Genomic DNA, 23135 nt, shown 5'->3' with positions numbered 1-23135 from the left:
GCGCGGTGGCGGGCGCCTGTAGTCCCAGCTACTCGGGAGGCTGAGGCAGGAGAATGGCGTGAACCCGGGAGGCGGAGCTTGCAGTGAGCCGAGATCGCGCCACTGCACTCCAGCCTGGGCGACAGAGCGAGACTCTGCCTCAAAAAAAAAATAAATAAATAAATAAAAGCCTTCTGCATTTTTTGTCTGCAGAATACAGTTTGAATCCTTCTTAAGTCACTCAAGATCTTTCATAGGCTGAACTACCTCTTTGCTTTGTTTTTTTTTTTTTGAGATGGAGTTTCCCTCTTGTTGCCCAGGCGAGAGTGCAATAGCTGGATCTCAGCTCACTGCAAGTTCTGCCTCCTGGGTTCAAGCGATTCTCCTGCCTCAGCCTCCCGAGTAGCTGAGATTACAGGTGTGTACCACCATGCCCAGCCAGTTTTGCATTTTTGGTAGAGACACGGTTTTACGATGATTGGCCAAGCTGGTTTCAAACTCCTGACCTCAGTTGATCCACCTGCCTTGGCCTACCAGAATGCCAGCCCTCTTCCCTTTCTTCAAAACAACTCTTTGCTCTAGTCACACAGAATTGTTCATTTCTCCCTCAATGGTGCAATTTTCACGGTATTTGTTTTATTGTTATCAGCTTGAAATATACATTCCAGGTATTCTCTTCTATGTGAGGAATTCCTACTTAAACTTTGAGATCCTGCTAATTGCCAGTACCTCCTCTTTTTAAAAAAATAGTTTAATTGAGCTATAATTCCTATACATGTATTTCACCATTTAAAGTGTACAATTCAGTGACTTTTGTATAGTGACAGAGTTGGGCATCCATTACCATAGTCAATTTTAGAACATTTTCGAATTTCCCCAAAAAGAGATTCTTTTCTTCTTGTCACCCCCCAATACCCTCATTCCACCAGCCACAACGAACTACAAATCTGCTTCTGTCTCTGTAGATTTGCCTGTTCTGGACATTTCATATAAATGATATCATATAGCACGTGGTTTTTTGTGTCTGGCTTCTATTACTTAGGATGTGTTTTCAAGATTTATGCTGTAGCCTCAGTATCTCTTTTCTTTCTGTTGCCAAATATCCCATTCATCACCTGATGGACATTTGGGTTGTTTTCCCTTTTTGGCTATTCTGAGCATTTTACCACCTTCTCTTCGAAACTGTGCTTGTATTTGAGAGTCTTCTGGTTGAATATATAAAAAGAAAAAAAACCCAAAAAAATAAAATAATGGGCCAGGCACAGTGGCTCATGCCTGCAATCCCAGCACTTGAGTGGCTGAGGCGGGAGAATTACAAGGTCAGGAGGTTGAGACCAGCCTGACCAACATGGTGAAACCACGTCTCTACTAAAAATACAAACGTTAGCCGGGCGTGATGGCGTAACCCTGTAATCCCAGCTACTCAGGAGGCTGAGTCAGGAGAATCACTTGAACCCGGGAGGCAGAGGTTGCAGTGAACCTAGATTGTGCCACTGCACTCCAGTCTAGGCGACAGAGCAAGACTCTCAAGAAAAATTAAAAATTGGCTGGGCGTGGTGGTTCACGCCTGTAATCCCAGCACTTTGGGAGGCTGAGGCGGGTGGATCATAAGGTCAGGAGTTCGAGACCAGCCTGGCCAACATACTGAAATCCCATCTCTACTAAAAATACAAAACTTAGCTGGGTGTGGTGGCAGGCACTTGTACGCCTGTAGTCCCAGCTACTCTGGAGGCTGAGGCAGGAGAACCACTTGAACGTGGGAAGCAGAGGTTGCAGTGAGTGGACACCACACCATTGCATTCTAGCCTCGGTGACAGAGTGAGACTCTGTCTCAAAAGAATAAATAAATAAAAATAAATAAAACAAAATAATGAGAATAATGAAAGCTGTGCTTGCTGATGCCTTCAAGACAAATAGTTTCTTTCCCAATCTGTACTTTTGTATGTTTTTGTATGTTGATGGTGCACTCACCATACTGTATTATAACTAGTTAAACTATCTGCCCATGGACTAGCTCTCCCTCTCTTCCCTGCATTCAGATGTAACATTTGATGCCAATTCTTGAATTTTGTCTGTGTATTCCTAATTTCTTCTTTGTTGCCTCACACATGGTTAAGTGCCTGGTAAATCTATGCTGATGACAGGAAAATAACAGACTTCATTCTAATGTATTTCTAGGATGTACAGTTCCAACAGGGCTATAACCAGACTTTTTATAGCTTGGTCATATTAACTGTTTTATTTGGAATACAGTCTATTAGTTGCTTTTTAAAAAATTTCTGCATATGAATACCAGGTCATATGTTAGTTGCTTTTTTTTTTTTTTTTAAGGTGGAGTTTTGCTCTTGTTGCCCAGGCTAGAGTTAATGGCGCGATCTCGGCTCACTGCAACCTCTGCCTCCTGGGTTCAAGCGATTCTCCTGCCTCAGCCTCCCGAGTAGCTGGGATTACAGGCATGTGCTGTCATGCCTGGCTAATTTTCTATTTTTAGTAGAGACAAGGTTTCTCCATGTTTCTCAGGCTGGTCTTGAACTCCCGACCTCAGGTGATCTGCCCGCCTTGGCCTCCCAAAGTGCTGGAATTACAGGCATGTGCCACCATGCCCAACCTTAGTTGCTTTTTCAAAAAAGAAAGCCTTGTTGGGCCTGGTGGCTCACACCTGTAATCTCAGCACTTTGGGAGGCCAAGGTGGGAGGATTGCCAGAGTCCAGGAGTTTGAGACCAGCATGGTCAACACAGGGAGACCCTGGCTCTACAAAATATACAAAAATTAGCCAGGCATAGTTGTGTGCGCCTGTAGTCCTGGCTTCTTGGGTGGATGAGGTGGGAGAATGGCTTCAGGTCGGGAGGTTGAGGCTGCAGTGAGCCATGATCATGTTATTGCACTCTACCCTGGGTGGCAGAGTGAGACCCTGTCTCAATTTAAAAAAAAACATGAGTCACACCTGTAATCCCAGCACTTTGGGAGGCCAAGGCTGGTGGATCATGAGATGAGGAGATGGAGACCATCTTGGGTAACACGGTGAAACCCCATCTCTACTAAAAATACAAAAAATTAGCGAGGCGTGGTGGCGAGTGCCTGTCATCCCAGCTACTCGGGAGGCTGAGGCAGGAGAATGGCGTGAACCCAGGAGGCGGAGCTTGCAGAGCTAAGATCTCGCCACTGCACTCCAGCCTGGGCAACAGAGCGAGACTCTGTCTCAAAAAGAAAACAAAAAACTAACGTGAGGCCAGGCTCAGTGGCTCACTCCTATAATCCCAGCACTTTGGGAGGCCAAGGTGGATGGATCACCTGAGGTCAGGAGTTTGAGTCCAGCCTGGCCAACATGGCGAAACCCCATCTCTACTAAAAATGCAAAAATTAGCTGGGTGTGGTGGCGCGCACCTCTCATCCCAGCTACTCGGGAGGCTGAGGCAGGAGAATCTCTTGAACCTGGGAGGCAGAGGTTGCAGTGAGCCAAGATTGCGCCACTGCACTCCAGCCTAGGCAACAGAGACTCCAACTCAAAAGAAAAAGAATAAAAATAAAAAAGAAAGCCTATGGTCATAATAAACGCACCCTGATATGATATAAGCTTGTATGATGTAAGCATGGACTCCTGCTATTCTATCATGTGTTTTCTGTTTCAATTAGATAATATCTGATGGGAGGTGTATGGAGCTGCTAATTATGTTTTCTATGATTTCTATCACTGTGATTCTTTTGAAATTTCAATGATATTATATGATTTAATTAAATTTTTTCTCCTATTTTATCTTAGGATTCTGTTATAATAATAGATTCAAGTGCTACTGCTTTAAAGCGTCCAGAGAAAAATCAGAAGGAACTTCAGTGTTTGAATGATGTGCTAGGAAAGAAACTTAACACATCCACTAAAAATGTACCTGGTAATCAGATTTAATAACATTTATGATGTTTATGATGTATATTAGAATGTTCTGGGGTTTTTGTTTTGTTTTTGTGTTTTGGGGTATTATTCTGAATGTGCTGATGATTGAAATTTAGTATCTTATACAAAATTGTAACTGTATTATATTTCTATTTTAGTAAGTAAAGTTATGATATAGTGAAGAGTTTTTCTTTTCTTTTCTTTTTTTTTTTTTGTGACAGAGTCTTGCTCTACTAAAAGGCAAAAACTTAGCCCGGTGTGGTGGTGCGTACTTGTAGTTCCAGCTACTCAGGAGGCCAAGGCACGAGAATTGCTTGAGCCCTGGAGGCGGAGGTTGCAGAGAGCCAAGATCGTGGCACTGCACTCCAGCTTGGGTTAGAGTGAGACTCCTTCTCAAAAAAAAAAAAAAAAAAAAAAAAAAAGAAAGAGCTGAAGGTGGAGATGTACAACCATTCGATACGTACCTAAGTTTATTTTTTAAGGAATTTTCTAAGGAAAATGAAAGTCGCTCCTTTATTTCTTGCCAGAAAAGCACAAAAGCAGCTGATCCTGTCCCTGGTTTTGATGAAAACAGGTCAGTCCAATACAAATTTTTAAATGCCAAAATATTTTATGGAATGTATTTGTATTGATTTGTTTACTTTGATGAGAAAGCATGTGAATTATCATTTGAAGCTCTAGTAAGTCCAGTTTCAAAGTTGAAAATATTGACAATCCTGCCACTGCTATTTGAATGCCTTATTTTTTTGCAAATGCTTTGGCCATCGCTAGACAAAACAGAATAATAAGCAAACCAAAAATACAAAAAAGCTGATAATGAATTTTATTCAGTAAATATTTAAATACCTACTAGTATGTACCAGGCACTGTTTTTGGTATCAGAGATATTATGGGGATAAGACAGGACATATTCCCTGTCCTCATGTGGCTTAAGTGGAGATGGAAGATAGTCTATGATTAAACATTCATTGGGCCAACAAATGAAAAATTGCAGTTGTGCTAAGGAGAGGTATAATTCATATTGAGGAGGTTTGGTTGGTTAAAGAAGGCTTCACTGAGGAAATGACGTCTGAACTGAAATCTGAAGGATGAGCAGGAGTTCATCAGGAGGAGGAACTGTGTTTCAGCCAGAGAGAATGGTCTGTGTAAAGTCCCTGTAGCTGGAAGGCGCTTGCTAAATACCAAAAACTGCTAGTGTGACTAGAGCACAGAGAGCAAGGGTGAGAGGTGGGTGCCAGCCAACATAGGACCTTGGAGACCTTGTTAAGGGATTTTATCATTATGTTAAGAGCAAATAAGAAGCAGCCAAGGGGTTTTAAACATAAATATAGACATAAACAGATTTGGATTTTACAAGTTTAATTGGCCTGCTGGATAAAGAATGGAATGGAAGAGGGGTTAGAGTGCATGTAGGAGTCCAGGTATTGTGAGATGATGGAGGTAAGGACTAGGTTGTTGGGGATGACATGCAAAAAGATTTTCAGAGATGAATTAAAAATCTCTTGATGATTAATGAGATTTGTGGGGGTGAGGGTATGGGAGAGGAAGGTATATAGGATGACATGTAAATTCTAGTTTATGTGCCTGGGTGGCATGATGGAAGATCAGGTCTAGGAGCAATGTGGGTTCAGATTGTCTTTGTTTTCTGTTTCAGTTTTACTGAGGTATAATTATATATTGTTAAGCACACGCATCTTTTTTTTTTTTTTTTTTTTTGAGATGGAGTCTCGCTCTGTCACCCAGGCTGGAGTGCAGTGGCGTGATCTCCGCTCACTGCAAGCTCTGCCGCCTGCCGGGTTCACGCCATTCTCCTGCCTCAGCCTCCCTAGAAGCTGGGACTACAGGCACCCGCCACCATGCCCGGCTAATTTTTTTGTATTTTTAGTAGAGATGGAGTTTTACCATGTTCGCCAGGATGGTCCCAATCTCCTGACCTTGTGATCCGCCCGCCTCGGCCTCCCAAAGTGCTGGGATTACAGGCGTGAACTACCGCGCCCAGCACACGCATCTTACCTATGCAGTTTTGACAAGTGCATCTCATCAAGAAATAACAATCTTCCTTTTAACTCAGAAAGATTTTGTGTCCTCTTTCCTATTATCTCCACCACCACCATCACCACAAGATTACCAAAATTTTCTGATTTCTATTTTCATCAATTAGTTTGATTTCTATTACCATAGATTAATTTTGTCTATTCTAGAACATCAGATAAACTTCATGTATATATTCTTTAGTGTCTGGCTGCTTTTGCGTAGTATACACACCCACAAACACGTGCACACATACATGTTTTTAAATCAACTTCATTCAGATATATTGTCCATATAATGATATGTGCCCATTTTAAGTAAACAGTTTGAGTTTTTTGTTTTGTTTTGTTTGTTTGTTTTTTTGAGACGGAGTTGCACTCTGTCGCCGGGCTGGAGTGCAGTGGCGTGATCTCAGCTCACTGCAACCTCTGCCTCCCGGGTTCAAGCAATTCTCCTGCCTTAGCCTCCCGAGTAGCTGGGACTATAGGCGCACACCACCATGCCAAGCTAATTTTTGTATTTTTAGTAGAGACGGGTTTTCACCATGTTGGCGAGGATGGTCTCAATCTCTTGACCTTGTGATCCGCCTGCCTCAGCCTCCCAAAGTGCTGGGATTATAGGCGTGAGCCACTGCGCCCGGCCAACAGTTCGAGTTTTATTTTCTCTTTTTTTTAGACGGAGTTTTGCTCTTGTCACCCAGGCTAGAGTGCAATGGTGTAATCTCGGCTCACCCCAACCTCCACCTCCCAAGTTCAAGCGATTCTCCTGCCTCAGCCTCCTTAGTAACTGGGATTACAGGCATGTGCCACCATTCCTGGCTAATTTTGTATTTTTAGTAGAGATGGCGTTTCTCCATGTTGGTCAGGCTGGTCTTGAACTCTCGACCTCGGGTGATCCGCCTGCCTCGGCCTCCCAAAGTGCTGGAATTACAGGCATGAGCCACTGTGCCCAGCCCACAGTTTGAGTTTTAACAAATGTGCATATCTGTAATTATCACCACAATACAAATATAGAACATTTTCATCACCTCAAAAAAATCTTCTTGTGCCTCATGGCAGTTAATTTCTGCCCAATCCGATGTAATCTCTTATCTGCTTTCTGTTGATATAGACTAGTTTGCCTTTTCTAGACTCTCATATAAATGAAATCCTGCAGTCGGTATACTTTTGTCTCTACTTTCTTTCCGGCAAGGTAGCATATCAGTTGTCTGTTCTTTTTTATTGTTCAATAGTACTCATTATATAAATATGCTACCATATATATAGAGAGAGAGAAAGAGAGAGAGAGAGAGAGAAAGAGAGAGACAGAGATGGAGTCTTGCACTGTTGCCCAGGCTGGAGTGCAGTGGTGTGATCTTCACTCACTGTAACCTCTACTTCCTGGGTTCAAGCGATTCTCCTGCCTCAGCCTCCCAGGTAGCTGGGATTACAGGCATCCGCCACCATGCCCAGCTAATTTTTTGTATTTTTAGTAGAAACAGGGTTTCACTATGTTGGCCCGGCTGGTCTTGAACTCCTGACCTCGTGATCTGCCTGCCTCGGCCTCCCAAAGTACTGAGATTACAGGTGTGAGCCACTGCGCCCAGCCTACTGCAATATTTTTTATTTATTCTTTATTAATGGGCATTTGGGTTATTTCTAGTATTTGGCTATTATTAAATAGACTGCTATGAATATTCTTATACACATGTATGGACAAGTGTTCTCATTTCTCTTGGGTCAATACCTACAAGTGGAATTGCTCTGTCGTTAGGGAGGTACATGTTTAACATTATAAGAACCTGGCAAACTGTTGTCCCAACTGGTTGTTCGGTTTTACAGTCCCACCAGCAATGTATAAGTGTTCTAGTAGCTGCCCATCTTTGCCGACACTTGGCATTATCTGACTTTTTTATTTTTATTTTTGAGACAGAGTCTCACTCTGTCATCCCCAGACTGGAGTGTAGTGGTGCAATTACAGCTTACTGCAGCCATGACCTCCCAGGCTCAGGTGATCTCCCTCCCACCTCAGCCTCCCAAGTAGCTGGAACTACAGGCATGTGCCACCATGCCCAGCTAATCTTTTTGTTTGTTTGTTTTTTGAGACAGAGTCTCGCTTTGTCGCCCAAGTTGGAGTGCAGTGGCGCGATCTTGGCTCACTGCGAGCTCTGCCTCTCGGGTTCATGCCATTCTCCTGCCTCAGCCTCCCGGGTAGCTGGGACTATAGGTGCCCACCACCACGCCTGGCTAATTTTTTTGTACTTTTTTAGTAGAGATGGGATTTCACTGTGTTAGCCAGGATGGTCTCGATCTCCTGACCTCGTGATCTGCCCATCTCGGCCTCCCAAAGTGCTGGGATTACAGGCATGAGCCACCGCGCCCAGCAACCCAGCTAATTTTTTGTATTTTTTTTTCTTTGGTAGAGACAGGATTTTGCCATGTTGCCCAGGCTGGTCTCAAACTCTTGGATTCAGGTGATCCACCCACCTTGGCCTCCCAAAGTATTGGGATTACAGGCATGAGCCACAGTGCACAGTCAATTCTATCAATTCAAAGTGTATATTTCGGTGAGCTTTGTCAGTTGTTCACACAGTGAAACCACCATAATCAAGATACCAAGTTATTTTCGTTACCTGCCTCAGACTCGTCGTGCTGTTTTTGTAGTCCATTCTCTAAGTGGACCCAACCCAGGCAAACGCCAGTCTCTCTTCTTTATACTGATCTATATTTCCTAGAATTTTATATTAGTGAAATCATACAGCATATGCTCTTTTGTGTCTGGCTTCTTATAGTTGGCATGATGGTTTTGAGATTTATTCATGTTGTCAAATATATCATTAGTTTTCTTTTTCTTTTCTTTCTTTCTTTTTATTTTTTTTTGATACCAAGTCTCACTCTGTCGCCCAGGCTGGAGTACAGTGGCATGATCTTGGCTCACTGCAATCTCCGCCTTCCGGGTTCAAGTGATTCTTGTGCATCAACCTCCTGACTAGCTGGGATTACAGGTGCCTGCCACCATGCTTGGCTAATTTTTGTATTTTTAGTGGAGACGCGATTTCACCATGTTGACCAGACTGGTCTCCAATTCCTGACCTCCAGTGATCTGCCTGCCTCGGCCTCCCAAAGTGCTGGGATTACAGGTGTGAACTGCCGTGCCTGGCTATATTTTTGCTCAGTAGTATTTGTTGTATGGATATACCACAAAGAACCTAGAATAGATAAGATAATCTTGAAAAAGAAGAAAAATTTGAAGGCCTCTACACTACCTGATTTCCAGACATTGAACAAACCTACAGTAATAGAAGTGTGTTGTATTGTTATAAAAACAGAAAAATACCAGGCTGAGCAGCATTGTGGGACTCCATCTCTATAAAAAAAAATAAAAAACTAGCCAGGCATGGTGGTGTATGCCTATAGGCCCAGCTACTTGGGAGGCTGAGACAGGAGGATTACATGAGCCTGGGAGGTTATGGCTGCAGTGAGCTGTTATCACGCCACTGCACTCCAGCTTGGGGAACAGAGCTAGACCCAGTCATTAAAAAAAAAAAAAAATTTTTTTTTGTTCTTCTTCAAAATTTGAAAATATATAATAAATTTTTGTTTTATTAGCACTGTAGAATACTTGAAGTTATTCCTCATGTCTAGCTATACTTTTATATCTGTTAACCAACCTCTGGCTACATCTCCCTCTCCCCTCTCCTACCTCTATTAACCACTATTCTCTCTACTTCTATGAGATTTCTTTTTCTTTTCTTTCTTTCTTTTTTTTTTTTTTTTTTGAGACAGCAACTTGCTCTGTTGCCCAGGCTGGAGTGCAGTGGTGCGCTCACAGTTCACTGCAGCCTCGACCTCCTGGGTTCAAGTGATCCTTCCGTCTCAGCCTCCCAATAGCTGGAACCACAGATGTGCACCACCATGTCCAGCTAATTGTTTTTTTGTAGACACAAGTTGTTGCTATGTTACCCAAGCTAAGGTTAACTTTTTTAGCTTCCACACAGGAGTGAGAACATGGGGTATTTATCTTTCTGTGTTCAGCTTATTTCACTTATCATAACATCCTCCATGCTCTAAGACATCTCTTACTAGAGGTCCTGGATAGTTCAAATAGGAAAGAAGAATATATTAAAGGACATAAAGGTTTGGAAAGGGAGAAGTAAAACTATCCTTATTTGCAAATGATGTATTAAAAAATCATTATTTTAAAAATGTATATTAAAAAATTCTGAGCCAGGCGTGGTGGCTCATGCCTATAATCCCAGCACTTTGGGAGGCCGAGGTGGGTGGATCACAAGGTCAGGAGATTGAGACTATCCTGGCTAACACAGTGAAACCCTGTCTCTACTAAAAATACAAAAAATTATCTGGGCGTGGTGGCAGGCGCCTGTAGTCCCGGCTACTTGGGAGGCTGAGGCAGGAGAATGGCGCGGACCCGGGAGGCGGAGCTTGCAGTGAGCCGAGATCACACCACTGCACTCCAGCCTGGGCGACAGAGCAAGACTCTGTCTCAAAAAAAAAATTCCTAAGCGTAGGCCAGGCAGAGTGGCTCACGCCTGTAATCCCAACACTCTGGGAGGCGAAAGTGGGCAGATTGCTTGAGACCAGGAGGTCAAGGGTCAAGACAGGAGGACTGCTTTGGAGTGCAATGGCACCATCTTGGCTCACTGCAACCTCCACCTCCCGGGTTCAAGCGATTCTCGTGCCTTAGCCTCCCGAGTAGCTGGGATTACAGGTATCCTCCACCATACCTGGCTAATTTTTGTATTTTTAGTAGAGACAGGGTTTTGCCATGTTGGCCAGGCTGTCTCAAACTCCTGGTCTCAAGTTATCTGCTCACCTCAGCCTCCTAAAGTGCTGGGATTACAGGCGTGAGCCACCTTGCCTGGCCTCTTTTGCTTTTTTAAAAATAGAGACTAGATTTTACTATTTTGCCCAGGCTGGTCTTGAACTCCTGGCTGGGGTTACAAATGTGAGCTGCCGTACCTGGCCAAATGCCAAAATCTTGTTTCTCATCAAACCTGCAATTATGGGCCTTAATGTTGACGAATTCCAATGGAATTAACCACATGATGATGGTTTCCAAATGGTGATTCTCCATTGCAGTCATTATTTATTTGTTAATTGGCTGCTGTAAGGAAGAGCTTTTTTATCTCCTCAGTTTATTTACTTACTTATCTCTTCATTTTTATTTTATTTAGTGGATTATAACCCATTCATATTACTTACTTTGATGCTCAAACTGTTTTTAATTTGGGCAGTGTGAGCTCTTCAGCTTGGTTTCTATATCCCTTTGACAAGTCCTCATAATTTATGGAGCATTTCTTAATTTCTCGAACAGGAAGATATTCTAGGCTTCTCTTTTACTTGCCCTATCTCAGCTCTGCAGTAAGCCATTTCTCTACGGACCCCTGGTTCCTTTTTGTGGAGGATGGTATTTAGAGATGAAGGTCTAGGTGTTCATTAAATTCATTGCTCCTGATGTGGCAGTGCTTCTAGGCCTTTTCAGTAGATAAAGTTAGGATATTGTGTTTGTCTGTTTTGCATTCCCATAAACGAATACCTAAGACTGGGTAATTTATAGAGAAAAGTGGTTTATTTGGCTCACAGCTCTATAGGTTGTGCAAGCATGGCACCAGCATCGGCTCAGCTGTTAGCGAGGCCTCAGGAATCTTTAACTCATGGCATAAGGTGAAGGGAGAGCAGGCCTGTCACATGGCCAGAGAAGTAGCAAGAGAGAGCAGGAGGTGCCAGCCTTTTTTAAACAACCATCTCTCGGGTGAACTAATAGATTGAGAACTTACTCATTACTGTGAGGACAGCACCAAGCCATTCATGAGGGATCTTTCCCTATGACCCCAAACACCTAGGCCTGCCTCCAACATTGGAGGTTGTTTTTTTTTTGTTTCTTTTTGTTTTTGTTTTTTTGAGATGGAATCTCCCTCTCTCGCCCAGGCTGGAGTGCCATCTCGACTCACCGCAACCTCCGCCTCCTGGGTTAAAGCGATTCTCCCTGCCTCAGCCTCCCGAGTAGCTGGGATTACAGGCATCTGCCACCACAGCCAGCTAATTTTTGTATTTTTAGTAGAGATGGGGTTTCGCCATGTTGGCCAGGCTGGTCTTGAACTCCTGACCTCAGGTGATCTGTCTACCTCAGCCTCCCAAAGTTCTGGGATTACAGGCGTGAGCCACTGCACCTGGCCTGTATTTCAGTATGAGATTTGGAGGGGACACACATCCAAACCATACCAGATATATATGTATGTATATGTGTACACACACACAAACATTTAAAACTATTTCTATGTGTGTAATATATGTATATGCATGTAATATATATGTAACATATACATTATATGTAACATATATATTTTATATTAGTACCATGTACCCCTCTCCTTAACACCTACCTTCTGCTATAGGGACATACTAATTTAACTACAAGTATACCCATCTTTTCCTCCTTCCCTCCAATTAACAGTAAAAAAGAAAAGAGATATCTCATTCAATATCTGTCTGGCTTCATAGCTTATTTTCCCTTCATTTCACTCAAAGAGGAAAGGAAAACAAATACAGAAAAAGATTTTATAGCCTCTTTTGAATTACCAGCCCAAATATCTAATTGCACAGAGTATTGCGAGTCTTGTTCTTTCTACGGGCAGGCTAGGAGGGACATATAAGCTGTGACACACCATCTTCAACCACTCCAACCTCCCATTCTCCCCACCCTTTTGTCTTTGTCCGTCTTCTACCACTGTAGTCAGCCTTCCTATGATTTGCAATCTGAAGATAAACTGGGCAAAACTGAGACAATAATAAGGACCCTACTTTTCGTGCTGTTACATTGGTAACAATATTGCATGAGAAGTTCTTGTATTAACTTTTTGAAATATGACAGTGATTTTTTTTTTCTGATTGTTTAGCAAGAAAACAAAAGACAAGAGGGAAAAAACTCACCTACCACCCAAAGATAGCCCCCATTAACATTTTGGTGGATGTCCTTTAAGTCACTTTTTTCTATACGTATTTATTTTATTTAATTTCTTAACATGGGTAGACTTTCATTTTGTGATAAGCAAAAAAGAATTTTGACCAGCTAATATTCTAGGCTAATTTTATTACCTAAATTATAATTAAATTTAATAAATTAATATTTGTCAATATTTTATATAATTCTAAAACATAAATTTAATATAATTATATATAAATTATATGATTACTGTTATAATTATATTTTATACATAAAGCTAACATTTAATATATTTTATATAAAATTACCTAATATATATTTTATATTTAGGTAAATTTATTACCTAAAATATTAATTTATTGAATTTAATACATCTTATTAATTTAATTTAATTTAATTTTTTTGTGTGTGTGTGAAATGGAGTCTCCCTCTTTCACCCAGGCTGGAGTGAAGTGGTGTGATCTTGGCTCCCTGCAACCTCTGCCCCCGGGTTTAAACCATTCTCCTGCCTCAGCATCCTGAGAAGGTGGGATTACAGGCACCCACCACCATGCCCAGCTAATTTTTGTATTTTTAGTAGAGACAGGGTTTCGTCATGTTGGCCAGGCTAGTTTCAAACTCCTGACCTCAGGTGATCCACCCTCCTTGGCCTCCCAAAGTGCTAGTATTACAGGTGTGAGCCACCACGCCCCGCCAATTTATTTAATTTTTAAAAATTAAATTTAAAAGTGTTTCTTCTCTTTTCTGTGGTTTTTTTTTTTTTTTTTTTGAGACAGTCTCACTCTGTTGCCCAGGCTGGAAGGCTAGAGTACAGTGGCGCGATCTTGGCTTACTACAACCTCTGCTTTCCAGGCTCAAGCGATTCTCGTGCCTCAGCCACCCAAGTAGCTGGGATTACAGGCGCGCGCCACCACACCTGGCTAATTTTTGTATTTTTAGTAGAGATGGGGTTTCACCATGTTGGTCAGGCTGGTCTTGAACTCCTTGCCTTAAGTGATCCGCCCACCTTGGCTTCTCAAAGTACTTATATTACAGGCATGAGCCACCATGCCCAGCCCTAAAAATGTTTACTTTCTAGATAGTTTATTCCTTTAAATGTTTATAACCTTAGCTTTTCATTTTCAAATCATTTTCTTAAAAGTCAAGATACATCTGAAAAATCTCAGGATTATGATGTTCAATGCAAAGCAAAGCGTGACTTCCTAATGAGTGGTTTGCCAGATTTGTTGAAACGGCAAATTGCAAAGAAAGCTGCTGCATTGGATGTGTACAATGCAGTGAGTACCAGTTTCCAGCGAGTCGTTCATGTACAGCAAAAGGATGATGGTAAGTTTGTTTTTTATTATTGAATATTTACTCTTCAACTGTTAGCAGTAACATTAAACTATGTAAGTTTCTTAAAGATGAGGCTGAGGTTTAATTATCATTCTTATGGTAACTTTAGTGGGAATTTTAAGGACAATTTCTCTCACTATCCATGGGGTTTGTTTCCAGGACCACCTTATGGATACCAGCACTCATGGATGCTCCAGTTTCTTGTATAAAATGGTATAGGCTAGGTGCGGTGTCTCATGCCTGTAATCCCAGAACTTTGAGAGGCCAATGCAAGAAAAGAGTTTGAGCCCAGGAGTTTGAGACCAGCCTGGGCAACACAGCAAGATCCTGTCTCTAAACTAACTAACTAAATTAATTAATTAAAATCTGCTAGGCATGATGGTGCATGTCTGTAGTCCCAGCTACTTGGGAGGCTGAGGTGGGAGGATCACTTGAGCCTAGGAGGTCAAGGCTACAGTGAGCCGTGATTATGCCACTGCATTCCAGCCTAGGTGACAGAGCGAGACCCTGTCTCAAAAAAAAAAAAAAAAAAAAAAAAGTTTAGCCTCTTTTCTGTACGTGGGAATTTCCCAGCTAGTCTTTTCAGTAATTTTTTCTACTTTTTCTTATTTCCCATCTCTGCCACTGGCCATTCAATTGATGAAGACTTTCTTGTTTTTTTTACTAGTATAGCTTTATGTAGCATTTTCAAATAGTATCTTCGACTGTAGGAATTAGTTATGCTTTTCTTGCCTCATTTTGATAAACTCATTTTCACAGGAGTGCTGCTATAAAACTTAGCATATCTATTTGTAGATGAGCAGAGAGGCAAGCACAGAGGGAACCTCTCTCTCTTACAACCTTCAGAATTATTGAACGCTTACTATTGTCTGGAATTCTGCTGAGCAATTCATATACATATCTAGTTTAATCCTGATAACAACTCTTTAAGAGGTTGAGTATTATAATTATCACCCTCACTCTGAATGTGAGGATGAAGAAACTTAAGATATAGGATCTCGCCAGTGCTCACAAGGTTAGTAAGTGGCAGAGGTTGGGTTTGAATCCAGGTCTAACTTAAAAGTTTAGCTTTAGACCAGGAGGCTAACTGCCTCCTAAATGGTTTTTCTTTCTTTCTTTTTTTTTTTTAGACAGAGTCTTGCTCTGTCGCCCAGGTTGGAGTGCAGTGATGAGATCTCAGCTCACTGCAACCTTGTCTCCTGGGTTCAAGCAATTCTCTTGCCTCAGCCTCCTGAGTAGCTGGGATTACAGGTGTGCACCACCATGCCTGGCTAATTTTTGTATTTTTAGTAGAGAAGGGGTTTCACCATGTTGGCAAGGCTGGTCTCGAACTCCTGATCTCAAGTGATCCACCTGCCTTGGCTTCCCAAAGTGCTGGAATTACAGGCGTGAGCCACTGTGCCTGGCCCTCCTAAAAGTTTTAACCTGAGTATCAAGGTTGATTTGAAAAGAAAGGAAAGTTTGTTAGTATTTGTTTATTTTAACAACTGAGAGGGAAATCTAGGTGATTTTACTAATTCTATTTGTTGGAGGGTAGGATTTTGTTCCCTTTATAGTCAGTGGGTTTTTGGTACGTTTGTGTTAATTATGTAGTTGTCAAGTCTTTTCATGTTTACATATTTGACATTCAGTAAATAGATAGTGTATAAATAAGGTTTATTAAGATATTTTTCTATTTTTCTTTAGGGTGTTGTTTGTGGCATTTGAAACCACCCTCTTGTCCTCTCTTAACTAAATTTAAAGAACTGAACACTAAAGTGATAGATCTCTCAAAATGTGTTATTGCTCTTGGTGAATTTTCAACATTGAATTCAAAGTTGAAAAGCAGTAACTCTGCTACCGTGGTAAGTACTAAATAAATAGCTCATCCATTGTAGAGTGTTTCCCTTACATCTTGCAGAGGAAAAAAATTTTTGGATATCTACTCTTATTGCCTCGAGTGTTGTCTTAGAGTTTAATTTTTTTTTTTTTTTTTTTTTTTGAGACAGAGTCTTGCTCTGTCACCCAGACTGGAGTGCAGTGGCGCAATCTTGGCTCACTGCAACCTCTGCCTCCTGAGTTCAAGCAATTCTCCTGCCTCAGCCTCCTGAGTAGCTGGGACTATGGGCACACACCACCACGCCCAGCCAATTTTTGTATTTTTAGTAGAGATGAAGTTTCACCATTTTGGCTGGCCTGGTCTTAAACTCCTAACCTTGTGGATATGCCTGTCTCGGCCTTCCAAAGTGCTGGGATTACAGACCTAAGCCGCCGCACCCAACTGAGTTTAATTTTTTTTTTTTTTGAGATGGAGTTTCACTCTTGTTGCCTAGGCTGGAGTGCCATGGTGCGATCTTGGCTCACCGCAATCTCCACCTCCCAGGTTCAAGCAATTCTCCTGCCTCAGCCTCCCTAGTAGCTGGGATTACAGGCATGCGCCACCAGGCCTGGCTAGTTTTTTGTATTTTTAGTGGAGATGGGGTTTCTCCATGTTGGTCAGGCTGGTCTTGAACTCCCTACCTCAGGTGATCCTCCTGCCTCAGCCCCCCAGTAGTTGGGATTACAGGCATGCGCCACCATGCCTGGCTAATTTTTGTATTTTTAGTAGACATGGGATTTCACCTTGTTGGCTAGGCTGGTCTTAAACTCCTAACCTCAGATGATCCACCCACCTCGGCCTCCCAAAGTGCTGGGAGTATAGGCGTGAGCCACCGTGCCCGGCTTAAAGCTAGTCTGACGTTGATACTGATTTATGATGGACAGAAAGTGGTTGGTAGTAGTGTAATTAACATGAATAGATGATGTTGGTCTGTTATTGTGCATTTTATTCTTTATTTCAGTTCGTGAGGACAAGGAAGGAATTTACTGAAGAAGTAAGAAATCTTTTGCTTGAGGAAATTAGGTGGTCAAACCCTGAATTTTCATTGAAAAAATATTTTCCCTTACTCCTAAAAAAACGAATTGAGCACCAAGTACTTTCTTCTGAGTGTCATAGTAAACAAGGTTAGTGATAATTATTATCATTTATGTTGACATACCAGTTTTGAGTTTTTATATTATTTATTATTTTATTTTCATTTTTATTTCTGAGATGGAGTTTTGCTCTGTCACCCAGGCTGGAGTGCAATGGCACAAACCTGGCTCATTGCAACCTCCGCCTCCTGGGTTCAAGTGATTCTCCTGCCTCAGCCTCCTGAGTAGCTGGGATTACAGGAGCCCACCAGGACGCCCTGCTGATTTTTGTATTTTTAGTAGAGATGGGGTTTCACCATGTTGGCCAGACTGGTCTTGAACTCTTGATCTCAGGTGATCCACCCACCTCAGGCCCCTAAAATGCTGGGATTACAGGCGTGAGCCACTGTGCTTGGCCTATTTTTTTTTTTTTTTTTTTTTTTTGAGACAGAGTGTCGCTCTGTCACCCAGGCTGGAATGCAGTGGTGCAACTTTGGCTCACTGCAATCTTTGCCTCCTGAGCTCAAGTGATTCCTGTGTCTCAGCCTCCCAAGTAGCTGGGACCACAGGCTTGCGCCTCTGCACCTAGCTTATTTTATTTTAAATTTTATTTATTTTTTTGAGACTGGGTTATGAGACTGGCTAGTTTCTGTATTTTTGGTAGAGACCAGGTCTTGCCATGTTGCCCAGGCTGGTCTTGAACTCCTGGGCTCAAGTGATCCTTCCGCCTTAGCTTCCCAAAGTGCCGGGATTACAGGCATGAGCCATAATGCCCAGCCTAACATGTCAGTTTTGAAAACACTAAGACTTAACCATTGACACTTGGAAGTGTTCACTGCAGACAACATTGCTTACAGTTGGCAGGGAGAGTTGTTCAGCTAAAGTAAGAGTATCTTGTACAATGCAATGTGCAACGTTAATCCCTGCCAGTTTCCAAAAATGCCAACCCAAAGATAGCTTTAATTATGTTAAAATATTATTCATTTAAGGAATGCCTTAGATAATTTTAGCTTATATAGCTTGTATAAAAGACAGTCTAAGTATTAAAATCTCTAGCTTGCTTTCAGTATATTTGATTCTTGCCTTTTTATGTTATTTTATTTTATTTATTTTTTGAGACAGAGTCTTCCTCTGTCACCCAGGCTGAAGTGTAGTGGCACAATCTCAGCTCATTGCAACCTCTGCCTCCTGGGTTTGAGTGATTCTGGTGTCTCAGCCTGCCTAGTAGCTAGGATTACAGGTGCCTGCCACCATGCCTAATTTTTGTATTTTTCAGTAGAGATGGGGTTTCACGATGTCAGTCAGGCTGGTCTCGAATTCCTGACCTCAAGTGATTCACTCGCCTTAGCCTCCCAAAGTGCTGGGATTACAGACGTGAGCCACCATGCCTGGCTTATTTATTTGTTTGTTTATTTATTTATTTTTAGTTTTATTTTTTGAGACGGAGTCTTGCTCTGTCACCCAGGCTGGAGTGCAGTGGTGTGATCTCAGCTCACTGCAGCCTCAGCCTTCTAGGTTCCACCGATTCTCCTGCCTCAGCCTCCTAGGTAGCTGGGATTACAGGTGCATGCCACCATGCCCGGCTAATTTTTGTATTTTAGTAGAGATGGGGTTTCACCATGTTGGCCAGGCTGGTCTTGAACTCCTGACCTCAGGTGATCCACCCGCCTTGGCCTCCCAAAGTGCTGGGATTACAGGTGTGAGCCACCATGCCCAGCCTATTTATTTATTTTTTAAGAGACAGGGTCTCACTTTATCACCCAGGCTAGAGTACAGTAGTGTGATCATGGCTCCCTGCAGCCTCAATCTCCTCGGTTCATGTGATCCTCCCACCACAGCCTCCCAAGTAGCTGGGACTACAGGTGCACGCCACCACCCCTGGCTGATTTTTCTATCTTTAGTAAAGCTGGGGTTTCCCCATGTTACCCAGGCTGGTCTCAAACGTGTAGACTCAAGCAGTCCGCCCACCTCAACCTCCCAAAGTTCTGGGATTAGAGGCCTGAGCCACTGCACCTAGCTTGCCTTTTCATTTTAAAGTTACAAGACTATTGGATACTTGGAAGTGATATTAATATTACTGGTTTTTGTTGATTAGTAAGAAGTACATGCATTTCTTCAGTTCCCAAAGTAGAACTAGAGGCTGATGTCAGTCATAAAGAAACCAAAAGGAAACGCGTGGAAGCAGAAAATTCTAAGTCAAAAAGAAAGAAACCAAATGAATATTCAAAAAATCTGGAGAAGACCAATAGGAGGTCAGAAGAACTTGGCAAAATAAACAACTCTTCTGGGATAAAGCTAGATACTTCCAAAGGTATATTTTCTAAAACATCCCAAAAGAAACAGATTGCTTTGAGTACATGTACAGTGGAAACCAAAGCAGTAGAAGATTTTATATTCTTTTGTAAAATTTTAATTCAGTTGTATTTTAATTTTAGATTTTCTTTTTCTTTTTTTTTTTTTTTTTTGAGGCACAGTTTCACTCTTGTCGCCCAGGCTGGAGTGCAATGGCACGATCTTGGCTCACTGCAACCTCCCTCCACTTCCTGTGTTCAGGCGATTCTCTTGCTTTAGCCTCCTAAGTAGCTGGGATTACAAGCGCTCACCTCTACACCCAGATAATTTTTTGTTTGTTTGTTTGTTTGAGATGGAGTCTTGCACAATTGTCCGGGCTGGAGCCCGCCACCACGCCAGCTATTTTTTTGTATTTTTAGTAGAGACGGGATTGGCCAGGCTGGTCTCGAACTCCCAACCTCATGATTCACCCACCTCAGCCTCCCAAAGTGCTGGGATTACAGGTGTGAGTCACCGCGCCTGGCCACGCCCAGGTAATTTTTATATTTTTAGTAGAGACAGGATTGTACCATGTTGACCAGGCTGTTCTCAAACTCCTGACCTCAGGTGATCCACCCACCTTGGCCTCCCAAAGTGCAGATTTTGATATTCTAATAATTAGATGATAACAGTCTGCACCAGAAATATTAATATCTTCCATTCCTGGTAAATTCGAGTTTTTCCTTCTAGAACGCTTTTGTTTTTTAACTTTTCGTTCTTTCCTTCTCTGTCTCTCTCTCTTTTTTTTCTTATTGCAACTTTCAAACAATAAATATGTCTTCGAAATAAATAGAACCTCATGGATTATGGGCTTACAAATGGCCATATTAACAGATAAGTGTTCAGTCTTTGATTTTTCTGTGCTTCTATAAATATATGTGCTTTTATTTTTTTATTTTTTGAGACAGCATCTCTCTCTGTCACTTGCCTGATCTCAGCTCACTACAACCTCTGCCTCTCGGGTTCAAGCGATTCTCCTGCCTCAGCCTCCTGAGTAGCTGGGATGAGAGGTGTGCGCCACCACGCCTGGCTAATTTTTGTATTTTCAATAGAGACAGGGTTTCACTGTGTTGCCCGGGCAGGTCTCAAACTCCTGACCTCAATTGATCTGCCCGCTTTGGCCTCCCCAAAATGCTGGAAATACAGGCATGAGCCACTGCACACGGCCAATATATGTGCTTTAAAAAAAATCTGGTATTGTGCTCGCTTCAGCAGCACGTATACTAAAATTGGAATGATACAGAGAAAATTAGCATGGCCCCTTGTGCAAAGATGACAATTTTTTTTTTTTTTTTTTTTGTATTTTTAGTAGAGATGGGGTTTCGCCATGTTGGCCAGGCTGCTCTCAAGCTCCTGACCTCAAGTGAAGGGATGACAATTTTAAAACTAAAATGTTAAAAAGTAACACAGTGGCCGGGTGCAATGGCTCATACCTGTAATCCCAGCACTTTGGGAGGCTGAGGTGGGCGGATCACCTGAGGTCAGGAGTTCGAGACCAGCCTGGCCAACATGGCAAAACCCTGTTTCTACTAAACATACAAAAATTAACCAGGTGTGGTGGCGCGTGCCACCCCAGCTACTTGGGAGGCTGAGGCAGGAGAATCGCTTGAACCCAGGAGGCGGAGGCTGCAGTGAGCCAAGATCTCACCACTGCACTGCAGCCTGGGTGACAGAGCAAGACTCCGTCTAGGGGAAAAAAAAAAAAGGTAACAAAGTAAGAAAGAAAAATCTGGTATTATCCCATAGATATTATTTTACACGTGTGTACATGTAAAATATTTTATATGTGTGTGCATGTTTCACATCTCTCTGACATGTTCCCATTTATTTTATTTTATTTATTTACTATTTTTGAGACAGAGTTTTGCTCTTTTTGCCCAGGCTGCAGTGCCATGGCGTGATCTTGGCTCATTGCAACCTCTGCCTCCTGGATTTAAGCGATTCTCTTGCCTCAGCCTCCCGAGTAGCTGGGATTACAGGCATGCTCCACCATGCCTGGCTAATTCTGTATTTTTATTAGAGACCAGGTTTCTCCATGTTGGTCAGGCTGGTTTTGAACTCCTGACCTCAGGTTATCCGCCCGCCTCGGCCTCCCAAAGTACTGGGATTACAGGCGTGAGCCACCATGCCCAGCCCCATTCAGCTTATATAGCTTTTCCGAAGTATGCTATTGATTTAATTCATTTATATAGCTTTATACAGGATGAGTATCCCTAATGCAAAAATCTGAAATTTGAAATGCTCCAAAATCCAAAACGTTTTGAGTGCTGACATGGTGCCATAAGTGGAAAATTCCATACCTGGGCCTGGGCACCATGGCTTATCCCTATTATCCCAGCGCTTTGAGAGGCCGAGGTGGGAGCATTGCTTGAGCCCAGGAATTTGAGGCCAGGCTGGGCAACACAGGGAGACCACACCTTTACAAAAAAAAAAAAAAAAAAAAATTGGCTAGGCATGGTGGCACATGCCTGTAGTCTCAGCTCCATGGGAGGCTGATGTGAGAGGATCACTTGAGGTTAAGGCCACAGTGAGCCATGATTCACCACTACTCCAGGCTGGGTGACAGAGCAAGACCCTGTTTCAAGAAAAAAGAAAATTCCACACCTAACCTCTTCTGGACAGGTCACAGTCAAAATGGAGACAAAACTTTTCTTCTTGCACAAAATTATTTAAAATATTGTATAAAATTACTTTCAGGCTGTGTGTACAGGTGTATATGAAACATAAATGAATTCCATGTTTAGACTTCGGCCTCATCCTAGGGATATCTCATTAAATTCAGTTGGAAAATTTCTGGTCCCAAGCATTTCAGATAAGGGATACTCAACCTATAGCATGTCTTAGTATTTGATATGGCAAGTCTCCTATCATTATTTTTAAAATAATTTTTATGTATTTGCTTTATTCGATGGACTACAGTTTACCTTACCCCATAAATCTTGTTGAGATTTTAATTTTACAATTATCTATAGCTTAATGAAGAGAAGTGGCATCTTTACAGTAGTCTTCTCAACTGTGAATGTGGCATCTTTCTCCATTTTCCCAGGTTGACTTTATAGGATGTTTTAATGTTTCTTTTCAGGGTAAAAGAGGGTCCAATAAGACTATGCCACTATTGTTCTTTAGATTATTGTTTTGTTCTTTCTTTCTTTCTTTATTTTTTTGAGATGGATTCACTCTGTTGCCCAGGCTGGACTGTGCTAGCATGATCTGGACTCACTGCAGCCTCCACCTCCCGAGTTCAAGCGATTCTTCTGCCTCAGCCTCCCAAGTAGCTGGGATTACAGGCGCCCACCACCATGCTTGGCTACTTGATGTATTTTTTTTTTTTTTTTTTTTTTTGAGACAGAATCTCGCTCTGTCGCCCAGGCTGGAATGCAGTGGCATGATCTCGGCTCACTGCAAGCTCCGCCTCCCGGGTTCACGCCATCCTTCTGCCTCAGTCTTCCAAGTAGCTGGGACTACAGGCGCACGCCGCCACGCCTGGCTAATTTTTTGTATTTTTAGTAGAGATGGGGTTTCACCGTGTTAGCCAGGATGGTCTCGATCTCCTGACCTTGTGATCCATCTGCCTCAGCCTCCCAAAGTGCTGGGATGACAGCTGTGAGCCACTGCACCCGGCTTTTTTTTTTTTTTTTTTTTTTTGAGACGGAGTTTCACTCTTGTTGCCCAGGCCGGAGTGCAGTGGTGTCATCT

General features: G+C 42.3%; 1 protein-coding gene across 1 annotated transcript in view; it reads left to right on the top strand.

Annotated features, from left to right (window-relative positions):
* ATAD5 (ATPase family AAA domain containing 5) overlaps positions 1–23135 on the top strand; it is a 61215-nt gene that overhangs the window by 8185 nt on the left and 29895 nt on the right. Inside the window, 6 exon segments of the mRNA XM_017890862.1 lie at positions 4352–4407; positions 4410–4443; positions 13984–14168; positions 15864–16021; positions 16997–17159; positions 19228–19419. Of these exon segments, the coding sequence (XP_017746351.1) occupies positions 4352–4407; positions 4410–4443; positions 13984–14168; positions 15864–16021; positions 16997–17159; positions 19228–19419 (788 nt within the window).

The sequence above is a fragment of the Rhinopithecus bieti genome, unplaced genomic scaffold, assembly GCF_001698545.2.
Source record: "Rhinopithecus bieti isolate Rb0 unplaced genomic scaffold, ASM169854v2 scaffold_19652, whole genome shotgun sequence".
NCBI classification, from domain to species: domain Eukaryota; kingdom Metazoa; phylum Chordata; class Mammalia; order Primates; family Cercopithecidae; genus Rhinopithecus; species Rhinopithecus bieti.
Note: the sequence above shows the minus strand (reverse complement) of the source record. Positions and strands in the feature narration are given on the sequence as shown.